Source organism: Cardiocondyla obscurior, linkage group LG28 (genome assembly GCF_019399895.1).
Source record: "Cardiocondyla obscurior isolate alpha-2009 linkage group LG28, Cobs3.1, whole genome shotgun sequence".
Taxonomy (NCBI): Eukaryota; Metazoa; Arthropoda; class Insecta; order Hymenoptera; family Formicidae; genus Cardiocondyla; species Cardiocondyla obscurior.
In genome coordinates, this window is record NC_091891.1 from 1,558,349 (window position 1) to 1,579,357 (window position 21,009).

At 41.8% G+C, this 21,009-nt stretch overlaps 6 protein-coding genes across 15 annotated transcripts in view; 3 read left to right on the forward strand and 3 right to left on the reverse strand.

Annotated features, from left to right (window-relative positions):
- The window catches only part of Gish (casein kinase I gish), a 32,636-nt gene extending 20,585 nt beyond the window's left edge, over positions 1-12,051 (reverse strand). For 3 of the 9 annotated variants that reach the window (XM_070673338.1, XM_070673336.1, XM_070673335.1), the window contains exon 1: positions 9,987-12,046. In XM_070673338.1, coding sequence (XP_070529439.1) covers positions 9,987-10,224 — 238 coding nt within the window. In that variant the 5' untranslated portion in view covers positions 10,225-12,046. Of the gene's footprint in view, positions 1-9,986 lie in introns of all 9 variants that reach the window. The other 6 variants (XM_070673343.1, XM_070673337.1, XM_070673339.1 and 3 more) reach the window with 6 other exon arrangements.
- A 469-nt stretch (positions 12,052-12,520) lies between these two features.
- LOC139112377 (MICOS complex subunit Mic10) lies at positions 12,521-13,661 on the forward strand. Its single transcript, XM_070673360.1, has 3 exons — positions 12,521-12,719; positions 12,798-12,845; positions 13,451-13,661. Exons 1-3 carry the CDS (start codon positions 12,641-12,643, stop codon positions 13,579-13,581), a joined length of 258 nt encoding a protein of 85 aa, XP_070529461.1. The 5' UTR covers positions 12,521-12,640; the 3' UTR covers positions 13,582-13,661.
- Positions 13,662-13,720: 59 nt separating this feature from the next.
- On the reverse strand, positions 13,721-15,896 carry Alg-2 (Apoptosis-linked gene-2). 2 transcript variants are annotated; one of them, XM_070673356.1, is made up of 4 exons: positions 15,695-15,896; positions 15,236-15,342; positions 14,629-14,927; positions 13,721-14,510 (listed from the first exon to the last, which is right to left on the reverse strand). In XM_070673356.1, the coding sequence occupies exons 1-4, from the start codon at positions 15,748-15,750 to the stop codon at positions 14,409-14,411; spliced, it is 564 nt and encodes a 187-aa protein (XP_070529457.1). In that variant the 5' UTR covers positions 15,751-15,896; the 3' UTR covers positions 13,721-14,408. The 2 variants fall into 2 exon arrangements, with proteins under 2 accessions (XP_070529457.1, XP_070529458.1); XM_070673357.1 differs by having other exon boundaries at positions 14,629-14,897; positions 15,695-15,895.
- Positions 15,897-16,347: 451 nt separating this feature from the next.
- On the reverse strand, positions 16,348-18,012 carry Wol (Dolichyl-phosphate beta-glucosyltransferase wollknaeuel). Its single transcript, XM_070673350.1, has 5 exons — positions 17,819-18,012; positions 17,478-17,652; positions 17,204-17,400; positions 16,997-17,105; positions 16,348-16,899 (listed from the first exon to the last, which is right to left on the reverse strand). The coding sequence occupies exons 1-5, from the start codon at positions 17,879-17,881 to the stop codon at positions 16,457-16,459; spliced, it is 987 nt and encodes a 328-aa protein (XP_070529451.1). The 5' UTR covers positions 17,882-18,012; the 3' UTR covers positions 16,348-16,456.
- A 93-nt stretch (positions 18,013-18,105) lies between these two features.
- Positions 18,106-19,078, forward strand: LOC139112379 (cx9C motif-containing protein 4-like). Its single transcript, XM_070673361.1, has 3 exons — positions 18,106-18,385; positions 18,622-18,758; positions 18,827-19,078. The coding sequence occupies exons 1-3, from the start codon at positions 18,328-18,330 to the stop codon at positions 18,854-18,856; spliced, it is 225 nt and encodes a 74-aa protein (XP_070529462.1). The 5' UTR covers positions 18,106-18,327; the 3' UTR covers positions 18,857-19,078.
- Positions 19,079-19,208: 130 nt separating this feature from the next.
- Positions 19,209-20,992, forward strand: LOC139112365 (GPI mannosyltransferase 1-like). Its single transcript, XM_070673345.1, has one exon. It carries the CDS (start codon positions 19,339-19,341, stop codon positions 20,506-20,508), a length of 1,170 nt encoding a protein of 389 aa, XP_070529446.1. The 5' UTR covers positions 19,209-19,338; the 3' UTR covers positions 20,509-20,992.
- Positions 20,993-21,009: the final 17 nt, after the last annotated feature.

Genomic DNA, 21,009 nt, shown 5'->3' on the forward strand with positions numbered 1-21,009 from the left:
TTTACCGCGTTATATTTAGTAAAAAAATTCTCCAATCATTTAATGTACAATAAAAGAAAATAATAATAAATAATTCTAATTGATCGCCGATTGGTGAAATATGTAAGCTGTCTTTTCGATTGAAAGGAGAGCTGCGAAATGGCCGGAAAATCTGTCGCGATAAAAACATAATTGCGACAAAAGTGGAACGAGCCCCGCGATTCTTATTGACTCGAAATTAACCGAATAATCTATCGCCGGGAAATAAACGCGATAGAAATGGCGTACGTCGCGCGATATCGCGCGACCCATTTTCACCCTCGCGTAAGTCAGCCAGGGACAGAGATAATGAAGGGCTGGGTGTAATTAACACTCGCGCTCCCACCAGGCTTCTCGTATTTAATGGAAAACATACCGCCACCGAATGCGTCGGCGGATCTTAGACGAATTCAATTTCGATCGTCTTTAAGCGACGACGAGGTAACAAAGAAGCTTTACGGTGAAACGCGAGCACGCGTTTGCACTTCGATTCGATCGTCCTTCCTCAATAATGCATGATTATTGGACGCTATATCTTGATAGCGACATCTCTATCTAAATTTAACGCAAAGCACTCTCTCGCTCTAGCGCGTCCTAGTAAAATAAAATTCATAATGTTTCTTTCATATCCAGTTTATCACGGGTGAGCGCTTTGAAAATATACAAATGTCAGAAAAGCCCGTTTCCGTCGCGTTAAAGGTATACCGTGAGGATTAATAGGGAAGAAGAGTTTCAGTTTCAGCTGGCGATATTGCATATTAATGTTCCGCAAGCAGTAACGTAAGCAGATCCGAAGTGTATTTCAAAACGACGAAGTTCGCGAACAAACCGTGCCGTGTTTCGCCAAGTCTTCACCTTACGGAAATGGGTGTCTCTTTTCGCAGCGAGAATTTTAATGCGCGCCACGATCGCGTCCTGGGCATCGGCGAGCAGCGTCGCAAGCGAAACCGATAGCGACGGGGGTAAATAAAAAAAAAAAAAAGGAGTGTACGCGATCGACCTAGATATATCATCGACTGTGAAAAGTGCACAATAATAATGTAACCATTAATTAAAAAATGATTGCGAATTAACTCGCACTTCGTCACGCGCGCGTCTGATAAAGGCAATCGTAAATACGTTCAGAGTTGAAAGATTATGGAAAAAAAAGAAAAAAAAAAAAAAAAAAGAAAGAAAAAGAAAAAGAGTAGACGAAGAAAAACGGCAAGCTTGATCGCTCTCTCGCGTTCGAGAGGCCTCGAGGAGGATCCCGACAGCGTCGTAACTGCATTTTATCGCGATCCGGTGAATGCTTTCGCTTCCACGTTCCGCTAAGAGCGTCTGCCTCGCGCTCGCTCGCGCGACCCGCTGCTATCTGATTCGAGCGGTGAGGAGGAAACCAGAGCCTCTCCGGTCTGCGCAGAGGAGCGCAACAGGTCCGAAGGTATGCCCTGTGATACGGAGCGTAAGAGCGTAGAGGCGAGAACGAAATGTAGGGCAGCCGGAGGCGATGGCGCCGGACTAGGCTCCGCAATTTCGAAAATATTAAATCGGGCCGCCCGGTTGCCAGGCCGAGTCGCCGGCCGAACGTACGAACGAACCGCTCGGCGCGATCGACCGTTCGTAGACACATAGGCTTAGACACGTAGGTGTGAATGTAGGTCAGGGTACCAGCACGTGCAGCGGAGCCAGGCCGCGTAGGAAAGCCGGGGAAGAATACATCGAAGGACAGCGGAGAGTGCGGATAAGTACCCAACGGCGCGGTACTTGAACGGCAATACTCGGTCCCGGGCAGGCTTCGATAATCTACGACTGGACGCTATTTACTCGGAGCTCTCGGAAGGGATCCATCTTCCAGGCAATTTCAAACTTCAATACGCCGGACAAAGGTTAATGGACCGGTTCGCCGGACGCGGCGCGCCTGAATCATCGCCGAGGAGTAACGCTCGTTTCCCGAGCACTCCGCTGCCGGCATCGATATCGTCGCGTGAAACATCGGTTAGCAATGAGGCAGCTGCGCCGCTTATAAACGGTGTCCCAGAACTGTCGCCGCTCCTTTCGCCGGTAATTCTCTCTCGGTTGATTCGAAATCAATTTCTCGTCCGCGGCGCACCGACGGATACGATTACGAATTATAAATAAGAATGGGAGGAACTTGGCCGGTCTCTAAGACGCGAACGCGAACAGCTCGCACGTTAATGACATTTTTGCTCGAACCCCGTGACATTTAATTATAATTCCGCCTTTGTGCGGCGAAGATTGATCGATCAAAAGATCTGGAACACCCTGTACAGGCTCGATCGAGGCTGGAATTCTAGACGCATTTAGACCGAAAGAGAGACCGTCGAGAAGGCCTCGCTGCCAGCCAGGCCCTTCTGGATATGCCGCGAGCCGCGTTCCCGGCAAGTTCTCTCCGTGACGGTGACGGACCGCGAAACGGGGACGCGCAAAAACGTCCAGCCTCTCGTCGGACTATTGTTCGCGGGCGCTCGAAGGAAAAAAAGCCAGGAGGGTCGATCGTAGATCGCTCTCTCCGTCTCTCAGGCGCGTTTAATTTCACTCACGACTTGCACGCAGCGCTGAGCAGCGTTACCGGCCAGCGACGCTTTTGTAGCTGTATTTTTAACCTTGGACGAGTAACGGATAGCGCCTATCCTCGAATAAACGTCTTCTAATATCGATATTTTTCAAAAGTAACTAACTCGCTCTCTTCCCGATATTTTCTGAATGATGAATCTTCTGCACCGAGCGCGGTTCTCTAAGTATTGACTTTCGCATATAGGCGGGGTATTCCGGGACTTGGTCGCGAGTGTAAGGAGGTAACGGCTATAACGAACGTTACGCCGAGGACGACGTCAGCGCGATGAATCGACCTTATGTACGCAAATCCGTTATAACATTTTCGCCGAGCGTGCCGTGAATCCGCGCCGCACCGGGGAATATTTACATCAGAACGACTTGGGCAATTAATATTGATCGCGGGGGCCGATTCGGCGAGGTTTCGTCGAGCCCGGGCCGAAATGATTAACGATTCGATCGACCGCGAGATACCGCGGTCAGCGGTGAAAAGTATCGCCGACGAGGTAAGTATATCGGAAACGCCGGTAGATAATTCAACGTCGATTATTAATACGTACCACGCCCCTCGGCTCGATCTGGCAAAAGCCGACTAGGAGAAAGTTTAGCGCGACGACGACCGCCCGACGACGTCGCGAAATCACCGGCGATTCCGCGTGGGCATCAGTCATTACAAGCCGGCGCGGCGGTGCAACTCGAGAGCGTGGCGAGCCGCGCGGAACGCGCGGCGATGCGTTTTGCCGCGGCGATGCGTTTTGCCGCGGCGACGGGCGCACGCATCTCGCTCTTACGACGGGACGGTAACACCGGCGCGATACTTTCGACGGGACGCTATACGATTTTTATCGCCGGCGATACGATTACACAGCCGACGTGACGGGCTGGAAAGTAAACTGCAGCGTACTCCGTCTCGAAGTCGATTACTATTCACCATCGAATTTACAGTGAATTTGTGTTAACCGGTTCTCGCGACCCAATGTTAATTTCTGAATATTTGCCGGAATTTTCGACTGCATAACTTTTCCCTTTTTTTTTTTTCCACGTGCGCTCGATCATCGACGTCAGTTTTCCGAGGAAAAATGTTCACGGTTATTCGATTAGCGGGATGGAACGAATTGTTCCGGTGTAATGGTTTTCGAGAGAAATTCAACTCTTTCCTCCGTGCCTTGTGTACTTAAATTTTGTCAAGCGCGAAAAATACCGTAACGTACGAGGCTTATATCTCAATTCGCGTGTTGTGCTATTTTACAATAGTTAATATTTAAACGCTCGCTTCAATAGCCATCGGTTATTCAACGAATCGCCGATATTACGTGAATAGCGCAGCGTTTCGCTATTATTGATTCGCGGGGCGCCGTTGATTTATGAACGAACGTATATTGACCAGAATAATCGGGTTTTACTCGATATGAGCATCTACGCATCCGCTATACCAACGCAATAAAATAAATCAATAAAAACGCTTATCAAAGGTCTCCTTAATTCCCGTATTACCGGTCGAGTAACGTAATCAACCGCAGTAGCGAAGATATAAAAAAAAAAAAAAAATCCCGCAGCTGATTACTCCCAGTGCCTTTCAAATTAACAGCTTCATTAGTTGTTCGGCTCGAGTAGACGCAGTTCTTATTTAATCCAAATTTTATATTTAGCTAAAAAGCATTTAATTACTTGATATCTGGCTGATATTCAGGCTTTTAATTTCTTAATTAAACGCCGAGGCAGCTAGGCGTCGTGTTAGTTTTTCAAATATACTCGCGGCGACGTGAGAACGCGAAAGCGCGGCCGATTAAGGCCTCGGATTTGTAAACGCGGTGCGCACGTCGGATTCCGACGTATTAAAACGCGTGCAGGAAGCGAACGCAAGGGCAGGGTTGAAAGGGCGTTGCACGCGGTGTGCCGTTGGCTCGTTTCGCTCGGCAACGCGACCAGCCGGCAAGTCTGTCGTCCTGAGTCACTCGACGCGCGGTCGGCGTCGAGTCGGCCGAGCAGACAGGTTGCTACGTGCTCTCGGAACCTGCGTGGACGTGCGTGTGCACCCATGAGGCGCGCGCGCGCGCGCGCACGAAAGAGAGAGACAGAGACTCGTCATATCGCGTCACATGAGTCCGTGTGCTCGTTGCACACGATTGTCGAACGAGCGCATAGCAAGCACGGCGCCTACTCATCCGTATAATGCAAAACACGAAGGTAAGGAAAGAGACGCCGATTCCAAAATTATTTGCGGAATGTCGTGGATGGTAAAACGGAGTGGTTAAGGATGGCTCTTCCAGGAAACATCCGAGATGAAAACGCGGACCGACCGGCGGCGGCGAGAGATAGCGCTTGTAGGTAAATCACGAGAGACTGGCGAATCGATGGGAGCTTTATTAATAATGTTGTTTATACGGCGCTAATGGTAAAAGAGATACGCGAGCTTGCGTGACGCGGTAATTGCGTGCCTCCGCCTGAAAGCCTGGACCGGTTAAAGACTGGAAAATTACCGCGACGGTGACAGCTGCGCGCCGCGCGAGGTAGATACGAGAATTTGAGAGTCAGCTGGGCGGCTGCTGGGAATCAGCTGATCCGTACAAGCGGAAGTGACGCCTAATTGCGGCTCACGAGCGTCAAGAGTTCGCCTGCAACGCCGAGGCCACGAATGACTCGACGTAAAGGGCCGGTAATCAGGACGCGAAGCAACAAAGGAATGAGAAGAATATGTCTCCTGGGAAAAAACGGATTACACTTGTGTACAAAGCAAGATATTCCAGAGCTCAACTCAGCTGAGAAAATTAATCTTTTTCGAAGATTCTTATTCAGTCTTTTGAGTTTCTTAAGGATCCTTCCTAAGAATTTGGAATTTAACACCCCTTTTTACTTCAGAGGTTTTCTTTTTTTTTTTTCTTTTTTTCCGGAGGAGAAAATATTGATCTTGGCAGTTGCAAACCCTTTTGGGTGTGTTCTTACTCGGGAAGGAGAGAAAGCGGGAAGAATCTTCAATGGGGACGAATCGGAGTGCGCTCTTCTCAGAAGAGTCGATCAATTTTTGTGGGACGTGACCGTGGGAACGAAACGGCGGGTAAGACCCCCCTCAGGTAGGACCGGAAGGTCGGTCTTACGTGTGTGCCACTTTGTGGCCTACGGTTTGGAATTTCGTACTTCCTGTCCTCGAACACGTATCGCGGTTCCGGCTGCCGTACACGAAGATTACTGCGTACGAAAAGCGGACGGGTCTTATCGCACATTTAGATTTACGAACCAAGCGGTTTTCTCAGTGGAGAGTGTTCCATTTCCATCACGATATCTTAATCTTTTACAGGCTAATCGGACTATCAATCAGTACCAGAAACTATACGTATATGTAGAAAATGATAATATCGGCGAAATTAATAAGCCGTGAAAATCTTCCAGCGAATTAATTGACTAAGCGACGTACTCGATATTGAATTTTTATTTATCCGTTGTAACTTTAATCGGATAAGATTATTAATTGGATACGTTTAAAACTTATCTCGGTAATTAATATTAAAGTTTATATATTGGATAATATATTTTCTCGTACAAAATAAAATAAAATAAAAAAAAAAAAAACCATTGGCTCGCGAATTACCCAAAGAACATGTTTATTTAGCTGCGCGAAAAATAACGATTGTTGGCATGCGACTACGAGTGTGTGCGCGCACACGTGCGACAAAAATCTGGCTCGCGCCGCTTCGAAATTGGGTCATTACAGGTCTATATAGGATTCCGGATTTGAAGCGACATATCGGCGAATCCGGAAAGCAATTTGCCGACAATTTTCGCGAAATTTGCGCGCGACGAGTCAATTGGCGAACGCGTTTACGACCCTCGAGCGAGAGACAAGACGACGCGCGAGGTAACTGATAAACTGATAACGCGCGCATAACGATATTAACGACACGCGTGTCCCTCATTGCGCGGGTCACCCACCCATTGAAGGGCCCCGAATTCGCGTGGAGTGTTATTCGACAAGCGCGCCGTTGTCCACAGCTGATGCTCGTTTTGTCGTCGCCAAGGGAGCGAGGGCACCGAGCAAACCTGTTTCCCTCACTCGTACATTTTTACAGAGAAGACAAAGCCGCACGTTTTCGCGATCGTCGAAATAAAACAGCTAATTTGAGAATCTCGAGGGAGAAAGAAATAAAGGCGCCAAATATGTAATTAAAATAATTATTAAGTGATTTATTAATTACCTACGTGACCCTCTGTTAGATTTTATACATCGGTTCCGCGAGTATTATATAAAACAATTTGTAGAAAGACGGGAACATAACAGGAGATCCTTACAATATGAATCATCCGTTTAAAGAATGATCACATTTCGATATTTTCGACAGACAAGCGTTTAATAAAAAAAAATATTTAAAAAAAAAGACTAAAAGAGTAATGCTGCAGGTGACACCGATGTAAAAACGGCGCGGAACAAGGCAAAAGAATTTGGAATTGTCAATGACTCACACAGTCATCAATGGCATATCAAATGTCACTAAATTCACTAAACGCCAGTGTCGGTTTTCGTGCTTCACTAACGTACACCAGCAGCCTGTTTACAGAAAATATCAACTGTCAAACAGTTTTTAGCGTTGGACCTTGCGACAAATATAGACTCGAATTTTTTTTTCTTTTTTTTTTTTCCGGCGAAAATTCAATCAAGTACCACTCGCCCCGTAGCATTATTATTTTTAACAAAGTGCCTCTGATAAAACTAAATATTTAAACACGGACCATTTACTGTGTTCGCAAAGGTACAAAATTCAGAGAAATATTATTGAAACTATTAACTTCATATCGTTTTACTATTATTTTAATCAAATTTGTTCTAACTGTCGTTATAATTTACAGAGACTACTGAGCAAACAGGGCATTTTAATCAAAAACTGGGCGTGCCCAAAAATTGTATCTCCCGACTGAGGGTTAAAATCAAAACTAAATTGGAATCTGCGTCGAGTTTCGCTTTTCCGCGCTGGATTCACGACGCGGCTTGTTTATTCAGGGAAAGATAACGCGGGATATATGCTCGACTGTCGCTCCAAACGTCCGGTAAACCTTAAATATTTTTCAAGCGAGCTGCGGTCTCGCGGCAGGCATTTCAAGAAGACGGCCGGCGGTAGAACCGCACGAATATTCACCCACAAGAGCGAGGCATTCAAAGATGAATCACGCAAGAGCGGTTTCTGGAAATTCTTTCGCCCGTCCCGAACGTTGTCGGAAGAGATCATCTTTTCTGCATTTATTCTCCGTTTTCGTTCGAATAAACATCTCGCGAAGCGTTTTTTTTTTTTTTTTTTTTTATTATTCTTTTTTATCTTTTTATGCCGTATGATCCTCCTTCGCTCTATCTTCCTTTTCGCGCCAGACAAACACACGCGAGATAAATTTATCTATCTTTTTACGTACACAATCTCCACTATTAGCAGCTGATGAAAGCTAATTACTAACTAGTCACGAATGATATAACCGTCGACGACGATCGAGCGAGCCGTTAACGCCGGCTATTACTAACAAAGTCATCATTGCGAATGGATAATAAATGGATAATAACGCGTTAGCGAAATCGCGCCGCTCGTGTAAACTGCGCAACGAGCCAAGCGCCGTTTAGAATTTTCCGCATGAACGCCTTTTGCAGTAACAACATGCGGCCATCGCGCCGGTGGAAAACGCAATGTTTCGTCCGCGCGATGAAACGCTACCAAGATGTTGCTCCGTGCGCATCAAAGCCGCAAAGCCGTTTTCGCTGTGTCAGCCCGCCTGATATTTCGTCAGCTCGGCAAAAGAGATTTCTCCGCTGAGAAACTCGCGTGTCTAAGAAACGTCAGTAACGATTTTCAATAAGAAAAAAAAAATTAAATAATAAATAAAAAAGAGTTTGCTTTTTAAAGGAACGTCAGATTCCAAAAAGCGAGCTGCCGATCGCTTTTACTAAAAAAAAACATCCCTAATTTTAGCAAAAAAATTACATTGCGAAAGAGAAGTAAAGACGGAAAGGGTGCGCACGTTTAAAAAAAAAAGAGTAAGTGTACGCGCAAGTTTTCAGCTGATCGAACGTCTAATTTTACAGCCTAAAGTTGACGAAAATAAATACCGCGCTGTTTGCGATTAATAATTGCGAGACCACGTTGGCACCTCGTGGGAGGAACGTCAATATTTGCCGGGATTTCCGGTCTACATGCAGTAGCGTCGGTATGTAGGACCGCTCTCTGTATTATGCCATTGCCGCGATAATCGGAAGAGCATTAGCCTCTCCCGATGTTAGGATCATTGTTTTCAGCGCGGCGGGCGTCATTAGTCATACAGAGTCTCGCCGCGAGCACCGAGGGACTGATAACTCCTAATTTCGCTGCAGTTACGTTATGCACAAGTGCAGATCGCAGAATCGCGTCAACTGTTGTATGCATGTGGCTCGATTCGTAAAAATAAGAAACGTCCGCTGTTTTATTTGTAAAATACGCGAAAGAAGCGCATAATGATGATTGCCATTCTGGTAATTAACTCGAAATCTTTTCAGCGCAACATTTTTATCTTATCTTTCTTTCGGTGCTTCGACGAATTTGTAGAAATCGAAACTGTATTATATATTTTATGTAAAAAAAAATTATTTAACGGTGTTTAAACACCAAGTTTTTTTTTTTAACTGATGAAAAATTTGTGACAAGCAAGTGTACATTTTTTTTTTTTTTTAAGGTATTTTGTAAATAAATTTAAATATAAATTATAAAATGTTTAACGCGTAAAAGTAGTGATTATTTTCAAAAAAGAGCTTTATGTAACAGTAGATTGCGCCGATATGTTAAAGAATCCAGTTGCTCGATAAATAAATTTCATTCTAAAATTGAAGATTTCTACAATATTTTTCACGTGTATATATTACAGATTGTCTAGTGATTCGCAATCTTAACAGCAGAATGCCTCGATTCAGAGTCGATTTTTCCACGGCGAAAACGTCCAGAGCGGTCATCGCTTATCTCTCACATTTCACTTCGAGTTACGTGTCTTCGTAATTTGAAGCATTAAACTAAAATCAAGCTGGAACGCATCAAGCTCAAAGCATAAGCCAAGAGATACGACTTCTCGCCGCTAAAGTTCAGCTTGCGGAAAGTTCCTGTTTCGCAATCGCTCTCGACAACTGTCGGTATCTCTCTGTGTCTACGCTGAGGAAAAATCAATCATAATTTTATCAGGAAGCCTGCCATTAAGATCGACGTCGTGATTCACGAGACGTTTGGTGGAAAGTGCCGTACCTAACGTCAAAGCGGAACAGGACGATAATAAAATTCAACGTTTGCACTTAATATTTCCATAAAAAAAAAAAAAAAATTAATTAAAAACAAAAAAAAATAATGCGAGTTTCGCTCGTCTCCCTTTCTCCCAAAGCGATCCTCGACCCCCAAGGAAGATGAAAATGTTAGGGCACTTACCGAGACGAAGCTCCCCAAAGTTTCCACAGCCAATTTTCTTGCCAACCCGGAAGTTCGGGCCGACCATGAGCACGCCGGACGACGAGGTGACGCTGTGCCGGGACGAGTGCACATTCGACCGGGTGGCATTTCCGCTGCTCCTGGAGGTCCGTTTGGTGACCTCCTGGTCGCGGTCGGAGCTGCGCGCCCCGAGCTCCTTGTCGCCGCGGTTGTCCCTGCTGTCCCCCCGCTTCTGCATCTCGTACCGGCCGTTGTTATCCACGGTTGCGGTCACGACTCAATTATCGATACACGATCCAACTGCGCGCACACGATTTTTTTTTTTTTCTTTTTCACTACACTCGCGGCGTCGACGATGACGACGTTTCAGTTCTGGGTCAGTGACGGGGATCGATCCCCCGCGCGGGGCATGTCCCCCGTGGCCCCCGGGAAGCGCGGACGAACGGACACGACGGCGACGGCGACGACGACGACGGGACTCGACGCGACCGCGATAGAACGGGTCGACACGACCGCGACACTCCGCCGCAGTTTCCGCGGGCGGAAAAGGGCACGCGCGGGCGCGGTGTAACACCGTGCAGGGCGCGGAAGGGTAGGACGCGCGAGCTGACGGTGGAGTGAGAGAGGAGAACGGGGAAGGGAGAAAGGAAAAGCGGAGTGAAGGAGAGGGTGCCGAGGGGGCTGGCTGGTTGATTGTCAGAGTTCGACGGACGATGCCACCTCACGGGGATCAATCCCCATGCCAGCCTAACCTCTCGCCGCGCGATCTTATCCCTTTCGGGCCGTGCGGGCGTCAGTTTTTTCTCTAGGTACGGCCGGCGGTACGCGGGACGCGTGGAAGGGCGCGGTGCGTCGTGGCGCGCCAAGGAAGCGTGTCTGTGGTGCCGTGAACTCCGATCTTATTCTCTGAGCGCACCTGGCGCGGCCCACGGACGGTGGTCGACGTACGTCACGGCAGCGGTGCGAACTCAACGGTCGCGGCGGCGTCGTGCGGCCTCGCCGTACCGGATGATCCCATAGCAATCTTGAGCCGCCTCTCGCGCCCGGCGGCGGCCGCCGGGATGCCGGGTGTTGTCGGAACGGTCGACGACGAGTATCGCGCGGCTCACGCTCTGACGAGGCGGCGCAGCACGGCATTACCGTGGCGGCGGAGGCGGTCGTTGTTCGTGCTGCCCGCAGGTCTGCCGTTTTCGCTCCCGCTGCTGCTGATGATGACGGTGTTGTTCTCGTTCCCGTTGCTGCCGGTATCGCTGCTGGTACTGCTACAAGCGCGCCTCGCGGTTGTCGGCACCTCCATTACGCGCCGCGCGGAGCGCCGCGGGGATTCTACCTGCGCGAACAAGCCGCGTGCGTTCGGCGCGCGCGTCACCCGACTCTTTCGCTCTAGGAGACTTCGACGAGCACGTTCTGCGACTACTCCGGCGGCTCCTCCTCGCTCGACGCGCGCACACACACACACACGTACACCCGCGCGACAACGACTCGACTCCACTCCACTCGGCGTGGAGGATCTAACTCGACTACGCGCGACTATGTTCGTGGCGCGGCTCTGTCCGGCCGATCCGTGGGGGCGCCAGCGGTCGGCCGACGACGATTCCCTAGATCGCGCCCCGCACGTCCGAGCTCTCGTGCTCGGTGCGTTTGCACCTTACGTGGGTCGCACGCGTGAAATTCGCGCGTACCTTCCGCTTTTCTCGACGACACCCACGCGATGCGTCGACGCCGAGCGCTGGCGATCGTCGCTCCTGAGCACCCGAGCGGACGCACACACCTATGCTCTCTCTCTCTTTTTTTCTTCTCTGTCGTTCTTCCTTCGTCACTGCCGCCACGACACCGAACCAGCGTGCTCGAGGGATCTCTCCTCCTCTCTCCCTCGATGTTCGTGGGCTCTTCGTATCGCTGTCCACCGGATGTGCAGCTACGACACGCACCCGCGCGCGCGCGCGCACGCAATGGCCGCGTCGATTTTTTATCTCACGCGGAACCGACCGCGCGCGAAACAATAACCCCGTGGACTCGTCTTCGGCCCCGGATCAGACCGCTCGCGGACGACAGGCCAGCGCACCTGCCTCTCTGCGCTCTCAACGGGACGTGGGTGAAATGTCGCGACGCGGGTGTCGCTCTTGGGCACCGGCAGGCCGGCCAACCGCTGCAACTCGCCTCGTTCGAAAAACTAACCGACTAGCATTTATTTTCATATATTCTCAGCTTTCTTTTAGTTTCGAAAATTCGTAAACCAAAAATAATTATTAAAAAAGTAAGTAAAATTAAAATTAAATTGAGATTAAAGGCGATTTGCCGACAAATCGCAGGAATCCGAATTGGCGACTTCACTCCGACGCGTTTGTCACTATAGCCTCCAGTTCTTTAACCATATCGAAGATAGGTCAGATTGGCATATTTGCGCGAGCAGCATGACGCGCGCGTTACGAAAATTCACTTTTTTTTCTAATTAAAAACGTCGGCCAAAGAAACTAGCGATTTCATTACTGTCGTCGCGTCAATTTCAAATTTTCATGTACTATACGACTGCCATAAATAAAGTAAAGGAAAAGGCGTGAAAAACTCACCGGAGATCAATATGACTGATGGTCGACCGCACGTGAATCCCATTTCGCTCGAATGACGTAACGGTAGCGGTATAACCAACGAAAATGGCCGGTGCTGTGTGGGCCGAAGACGAGATCGGACGAAAGTGGGACCGCTGCTTCACCGATGCGATCCTCAAGCTAGGTAATTATTAGTCCCGAGACGTTTCCGACGATGAATGCACCGTTGACGAATGTTACTGACAGATTTCTCCTTTCTCAGGTGGCGGAATCGTCCTGGGTGGAGTGTTTTCTTTATTTTTCTTCAAAAGTAAGATCACCTTGCTGCAGATGTGTGTGTGCATTTTATGCAGTTACACCTCTGTGACATAACGGATTTATTAATATAATGACTAGAGGACCACTGCGAGATATTAAGCAATGTAGATTGTATTGACCTCAGTGCTTAAAATGGTCTTAATTAACACGTTACAGTCATATTTATATTTTATAGATATATATTAGAATCTGCTTTTGTAGCACCATGTGACTTGGAAATTCGTGTACTCATCAAATTTATACTTGTTGTAGTTCAGTAATTAATCAGTTTTACTGTTCCAATTATTTGACTTCAAACATGTCGTTAGAGTTAAACTTTATGATTTGCCTTCAAACTCTAAATAAATCTAAGTTCTTTTGCTTGTAATATAATTTTCAATATTTTTTAAATTTTATATCGAGAACAGTATTTTAAAAGTATATGTGATTAATATTACTTCGTTGTATTGTAGAAATTTGATGATAGAAAATGTATTTGCAAGTAAATGTTTGTTTCGTCAAATAATTTATGAAAAAAAATCATATAATATTAGGTAAAATTACTTTCGTTTTGTTTTGGATGATGGAGATGTGAATTTTGGATTTTTTTTTCTTTAGGAAGGAAGTGGCCCATTATAACCGGTGCTGGTTTTGGCTTAGGTATGGCATATTCTAATTGTCAGGAAGACCTTAATGCATCAATACATCAGCAAAAGCCCAAAAGTTCTAAACCTGAAGAAAATAAATAATTAGCAAATTGTAAAAACCAAATTAAAGTTATTATTAAGATCATACTTTTAATAAATGAAATATCCTTATCGCAATAATATATTTTTTCGTACTTGATCCAATTTCTTTACCTTAAAAAAGTAATATTAAAACAATTAATTGCTTTGTAGAAGACATATATTTATCGTTCATATAAGATCATTAATATAATAATTATAGAAAAATAAACTTACCAATATTATATCGATAAATATTAATATACATAAAATTTGTAATAATATATTAAGAATGTTATCAGTTTCTTCATTGTTAGCTTACAATTATTTAAACGCATTTCATAAATTCTATTATCATATAACAATGCTAGAAGTTCAGATAAAAGTTTAAACGTAGCAAATAAAAGCTATTATACTTGACTTGCAAACAATTTCTGAATCTAACAGCATACTTTTATTAACATAAGTTATAAACTTATTTAATTATTAATTGTCATACATCAGAATTTCCAAAATTTATTATTTAACAAGAATGTTAGGTATACAATTATATTTACGAAAATAAGAGAATTTAAGGACGATATTGCTAATAAGAAAACATCTGAATAAGCAAATGTACATTTAAATCCAGTTAATTTTTTTATAAATTTCGAAACTTTTAATGCTATAAGAAAAAAGTATAATTATTAATTTTGGAGATTCTTAATGTTTTTTTTTTTTTTTTTTTTTTTTCACATAAGCACAGAAAAATTCTTGTGTCTTTATTTGGCATCTTAATGTATCTTTATCAAATAACATGTTGCCGAATAGGCAAGAAGAAAAAATATATTCGTATAATGGTATTCAGCCATTTATGTCTTAAGATTAAACACCATGCCCAAAAATTGTTCGTAATGAATCGTGATGACGCCATCCAAATCTGTATCCAGTCGTCTGAAAGCACTTGTAAGAGTCTGAAAATAAAAAACAATCATTATTTCTTTATAATAAGTTTGATTTCTAATTTTACCTATCTAGAATCTTTTTAAAATAATGCTTCAACATATACAGTTAAAAATTGTATTTACTTACGTAAAGGACGATACAACACTGTATAAAATCGTCAAAGTATATTGTCCCGCGTCCTGCACGATCGTATTTCCGTATTAACGTATCAATCGTTTGATCGCTTAACCGATATCCAAAGTTTGTAAGAGCGGTCTTCAACTCGTTACGATCGATGTTCCCGCTGTTATCTCGATCAAACGATCGGAAGCAATTCTCCCAATCGGTAACGTACTTCCACAATGCTCCAAACTCCTCAAAGCTGACAGTACCTGCCTGCTTTTTGTCAAACATACCTGCAGCAGGATCGGTTTTATCAAACATACCTGTGCGAACAAAAGCAAGGAACAAAATAATAATAATATCAAAAGACCATGCAAATTGATATCACATTTGTACCATTTTACAACAGCAGTTTATCGAAAAAATATAGAAAATGTACAGCATGCTACAATTTAAAAGAAATAACATAATAAACTAGCTGTTCTAACATCAAGAGAGATCCAGTCTCTTCTAATTTAATTATAAAGGAGGTGAGAAGATTTTAAACAAAGGAAGAAACTGTAGAAATATGTCATACATACATTATAAATGTACATGGTCATTTTGAAAATATACTGCAAGCATATCGTACCAATCATTAGACGTACAGTTTCGGGATTGAACGGCGTCCACGTGCCATTTGAAAGAGCCTGCTGCAATTCATCTGCAGTAATTGTACCAGATCTGTCCTTGTCCACCCTGATAAAATCATTATCTTCGGTTATCAGTTTATAAAATATTATTAACATTGCTAAATATATTAGAACGTTTTAAATATATTATATTAGAAAGTAAAAGTAAGAAAATTATTATTTTATAAAAGCTACCTAAGCGCTCATTGCGAAATAAAAAGTAAAAATACGAAGGTAAATTTTGTTTAGGTTAAATTAATTCCTGAAAACGAGAATTCTCGTTGCATAAGGAAAACCACGGATGATTAACAATACTTAAAATGAGAAAATGCATTAAGTATTAATAATTTCCGAATAATTTGTGGTAAAACTTATTGTGTAAAATATTTTAAAATAATAATTAACTCGATATATCGTACCTTTGAAATACATCCCAAAGAAATTGCTGGCTCGGCATCGGCGATATAAAAGACATCTTTGCGAATAATCGACGAAGAATGTCACAAGAAGAGGAAACAATAGCACGATATCTTACGTGATATTGCGTGTGCTAAAGCCGCAGATGAATGCACCGACAGTCCACAGGCACAGACGCGTTCTACGCTGAAACTTCACAAGTGCGTGATGTGTGAGACACGTCATTGTATACGACACTCGATTCGATTGGTCAATGCCGGTGAAACTACATTTCGAAACGTATTTTCTGTACTTTACCTCTACTTTGTTGCACTTTTTTACGCACAATTACTTAATTAAACATATAAAATTAAAAACGTCGTATAAATATTATAAAAAAACTTAATACAATATAATACAATATGAATAAATAAAATTTTAATTTGATTTAATTATAATTAAATATTAAATATTATATAATGTAACAGATTTGCTAATCTTTTTTTAAAAATTATAAAAATTATAATGTTAACATTGTTGGTTTACCTTTCATAATTTCCATTAATTTTCAAGTGAAATTGACCCTTTTAGTTAATTACCTTTTAATTGTATTAATCCTTTTTTTCATTCTTTTTTTTTTGCGTATTATTTATGGAGAATATTGTATAAGCTGCGGTTCTTTTTTTCTCTGTGTATAATTTTCATGATATATTTCATTATTAAAAATATCCTTACAAAAAAATTAGGAAATAGGGAATATTACGAAGTATTTATGTGCGTTAATATTAAGTCGTTTTAGGTTTATTTATCTTCCACGCTCCGATTTTATACCTAAGCCAGATGAAAAACAGGTCCCTACCCATCTGCAGCCAGCTCCAGAACGGTATTATCTTGGAGCCCTCAATCTCCGTCCAGTTAACCGCTATTTCAGTCACAGGAATGTTGAGAGTCTGAGCAATGTAAAGCATCTCTACATCAAATGCCCAGCGTTCGACATGCAACGCTTCGAATATTGTTCTCGCCGATTTTCTCGTTAAAAGCTTGAATCCGCATTGTGTATCTCTAATCTCTTTAACGCACAATATCCAGACTAAAAAATGAAATCCATGCATAAGAAAGAGTCGGAAGTAGGATCGTTTGGCGGTTTCCTCCTTCTCTAAATGCGCTCTTGATCCACATATTACTGCATCAGATAACGCCGTTTTTTCAGGCTTACTCGTGTAATCAACTAAAACAAATTAATTAGAATAAATAATATTAATAACATAGTTTAAAAAAAAAATATATAAATATAATGTGAACATTTTTAATATTTTCCAGCTTACATCCCAGAACTTTTGTCAAACTCTCATCTAACTTTTGTAAATCATTAAATTTGGTAGCACCATCTGCATCTGCGAATAACAAAGCACTGCCTCTTGCACTCAACATGCCCTTGAATAAATAAATTAAAATATAGTAATCCAAATTTATATTGCACTTTAAAATTCACTTACTTAGGAAATAAATTTAGCTCCATGAAAATTACTAACCAGTCTTACAGCACCACCTTTTCCTCTATTTTTAACAAGATTCAATACTCTTATGGTATTGTATTTTGATGCATAATGATGTGCCACATCTATTGTCTTATCTGTACTGCCATCACTTACTACTAGCACTTCATAAGTTAATCCATTCTTGCTACATTTTTCCAAGTATTCCAGACATTCATCCAACATTGGGGGCACTGTTGAATAAAAATAAAGCATATAAGTAATATATAAAATTAATGTATATTTGTACTATATATGCTACAAGTCTTACATCTTTGTTCCTCATTGTAAGCAGGTATAATAACACTGAGATGCACACTCCATGGATCGTGTAACGAAGGAAATGCTTCTTTTTTCTTTGTCTGACAGTCGAAATAGAATTTTTCACTTTCTTCTCTCCAAATTTTAGGATATTGCTCGCTTGTCACGTATATTATTATAAAAAACTAAAACATACGCACATTTTTATACAATTAAAAATTATTATCTAATTCTACTTTATGTAATTACATGAAATTAGACTGCACAATGGCTTTGTTCGTTTGAATCGTTGTTAATTTTTTTGACACGTCTAATTCAAAAAGATACAAGTGTAATATAACCTCATCTTACCAAAAACGCAGCGAGCGCAGCCAGCAGCGCTCCGCAATACAATAAATATTGTAATGATAACATTTCAGCGCGAGTGAATATTTAACAATTAGAAATTAGAAATAAACGAGGAAAAATATGTAGCACCGGTCATGTCTCTAATTTTCTTTCTTTCTGTATACGTCACCTAAACCTAACAACCCGCACTTTCTGCACCGTATTTTTCCGAATTCATACATCTGAGCTCAATTAATTTATCGGCCTTATCAGTCATCGATATCGTCGCAGTTAGTAAAAAAAATGTTCGGCGAGAACTTTTATGAAAGAAACACGAATGTATAAGTGAAACAAATAGAATTTCAGTATGCAAAAGTGAATTTCTTCGTCTATAATTTTCTTTTGATATTTTTGTAACGTGTGAATCACGCGTGGAGAGCCGGTCAAGGATTATGTAAGTAAGGTTGGAAGGTATCGTGCTGATCGTACAGCGTATTACAAAGAAAAATTAAAGAATCGTTTAATAATTCTACATGACGACGATCGATCCCTGCAAAAAAATTGCATGTAAACTACAGACATGCTTAAAAGGTTTGTATGATTTTATTTAATGCAAGTATTGGGACACAATACATTTTTAACCTCCAATTGATGTTGAAATTCAAGATAAATTAATCTGATATTTCTGTTATTCGCACTATTACAGCTTTAAAATATTTGATTTGATGCCAAATATCGAATTTTTAAAATTATATTTTAAAATTATTTATGACAAATGTAAATAATATAGTGGAAAATAATATTTAAACAATAATTTCTGTTTTTAGATAATGTTTTTCAGCCATCTCGTTGTCAGGATGTACTCGAAGAAATAAGAAAGTGCTGCTTGAAACATTCTTCTAAATCTACAGTTTGTGATGGTATAGATACCTCAAAACCATATCAACATAATACCGTAGACTTTGTAAGTTTCATATTTTTTTTATCAATTTTTAATCAATTTTTGATAAATTATATTAATTTTTAATTTAGCTTTTATTTCAGCAAAAAGCTCTAAAATAAACAATGCCTAACGAAACAAGAAGAAAAGTACTACCAAAGAGAGGAATTGTACAACGTTTTCCTAATACTTTTGTACTCCTGGGTTCAACAATTGGTGCATGTATTCTCTTCAGCAAACCAATTTATGATATATTCTTTTATAAACAGCCAAAAAAGATGGAAGCGAGTACATTATCCGATTCAGTTTAAGTGTGGATAAATTTGTTTGCGTGAGAGAATGGAGTCTGTAAAGAAAGCAAAGGAGAGATTGAGACAATATCCGATTTTGTTAGCTCGATGTCAGGAATCTGCATCGAAATACGCGCACTGCGTATTAACGAAGTCTAATTTAGAGAAAAATGCTTGCGCCGCGGAATTTAATGAATTGAAACGATGTCTCGTTAAAGCCGCTGCAAGTAGTAATACACGATTATAAACGAGCTTGAACATTGAGTGAATTTTTGTATACTTGATTTAACACTGTCTCTAATTGTGCGAAAAAGATGTTTGCGATACGCGCTAAACTAAATACTTTGTCATTTACGTCACATTGCTCAGTGGCGTTTGTTCTGCGACTAGTTTTGATACTGTACGCAAATTTTCACGACGAGTACTTCGCAGTACCATATACAGATGTAGACTATAAAGTATTTACAGATGCTGCTAGACACGTGGTAGAACAAAGATCACCGTTCGATCGTCATACTTACCGCTATTCACCTTTTTTGGCGTGGCTCTTGACACCAAATATTATATTACACAAAGACTTCGGAAAAATCTTGTTTTCTGCAGTAGATATACTAATTGCGGTTCTAATTAAAAATATTCTCGCACGACAAAGATGTAATGAAATCGTGCAAAATTATTGCGCTCTTTTATGGGTCTATAATCCGTTAACGTTGGTGATCTCGACGAGAGGTAACGCGGATTCACTGGCAGTTCTTTTCGTTGTGCTTACATTAGACTTTTTGCAAAGAGACAAAATTATATTGGCTGGATTGTTGCACGGGATATCTATACATTTCAGATTATATCCACTAATGTTTAGTCTGCCTATGTTTTTATCTTTGTGCAATGGCAATCGTTTTCTGCCAAATAGGGACCAGTGGAAACTTGTGTTAAGTTGCGTGTTCTCGATCGTTACGTTAACAGCTACGAGTTACAGCCTGTACGGATTTAAATTCTTGTACGAGAGTTTTATATATCATTTAGTACGTAAAGACACGAGGCACAATTTCTCTGTATATTTCTACATGCTCTATTTATCCGGCAGTCAATCGCAAAATGTAATCGAAAAGATCCTTATGTTTCTACCGCAATTGTTACTCTTGTTAATGTCGTCGTATTATTACTCCGAAAAATCTAAATTGCCATTCGCTATGTTCGTCGAGGCGATAATCTCGGTGATGTATAATCCGGTGATAACTTCTCAATATTTCTTCTGGTTTCTGTCTTTGTTACCTCTGTGTCTGCCATATATCGGAATAAGCCTATGTAGAGGAATGTCTTTAGCGGGTTCTTGGCTTTTGAGTCAAGCTATTTGGTTGTTAACCGCTTACATGTTAGAATTTCAAAGTTTTAATTCGTTTATCCTTCTTTGGATATCTGGCCTTTTATTTTTTATCGTTAATGTAAAGGTTTTAGTGGATATTATTCGTCATTATAAAAATTAAATATACTATAATGTTTATCACAATTTAATATTACTTATATGTATCACACAAACAAATTTTTTCTTTAAAAAGCTGTTAATTTAATTCGAATTATGCCGCTTTTTTACGATATAGATTTGTTCTCTGGCTCATTTCATGTCTATGACGAAGAAACGCGTATGACGCGATGGTACGTGACGCAGTAGCCATGTTCTCTTCCAGCGGTCGAAAACTCAAGACGCACGCAGAGACGCTCCGTTTAAATTAGAAGAATCCCGCATAATCAGTAGACAAAAAGAGATAATCCACCGTGATTTACCTTCTCCCATCAATTGTCCCTCCACAGAGAGCATCCGCAGCTACCTCTTAATTTTTTCTTCCAAGTAAGTGATATTCTCATTTCTGTATACATAACCTTACGTAATTGTACAATTATACAACAATTGAACGTTGTACAAAATAATAAAATGTATAAAAACAAAAAATGATAAAAGAATTTACGTGAGTCGTGTATTCTACATT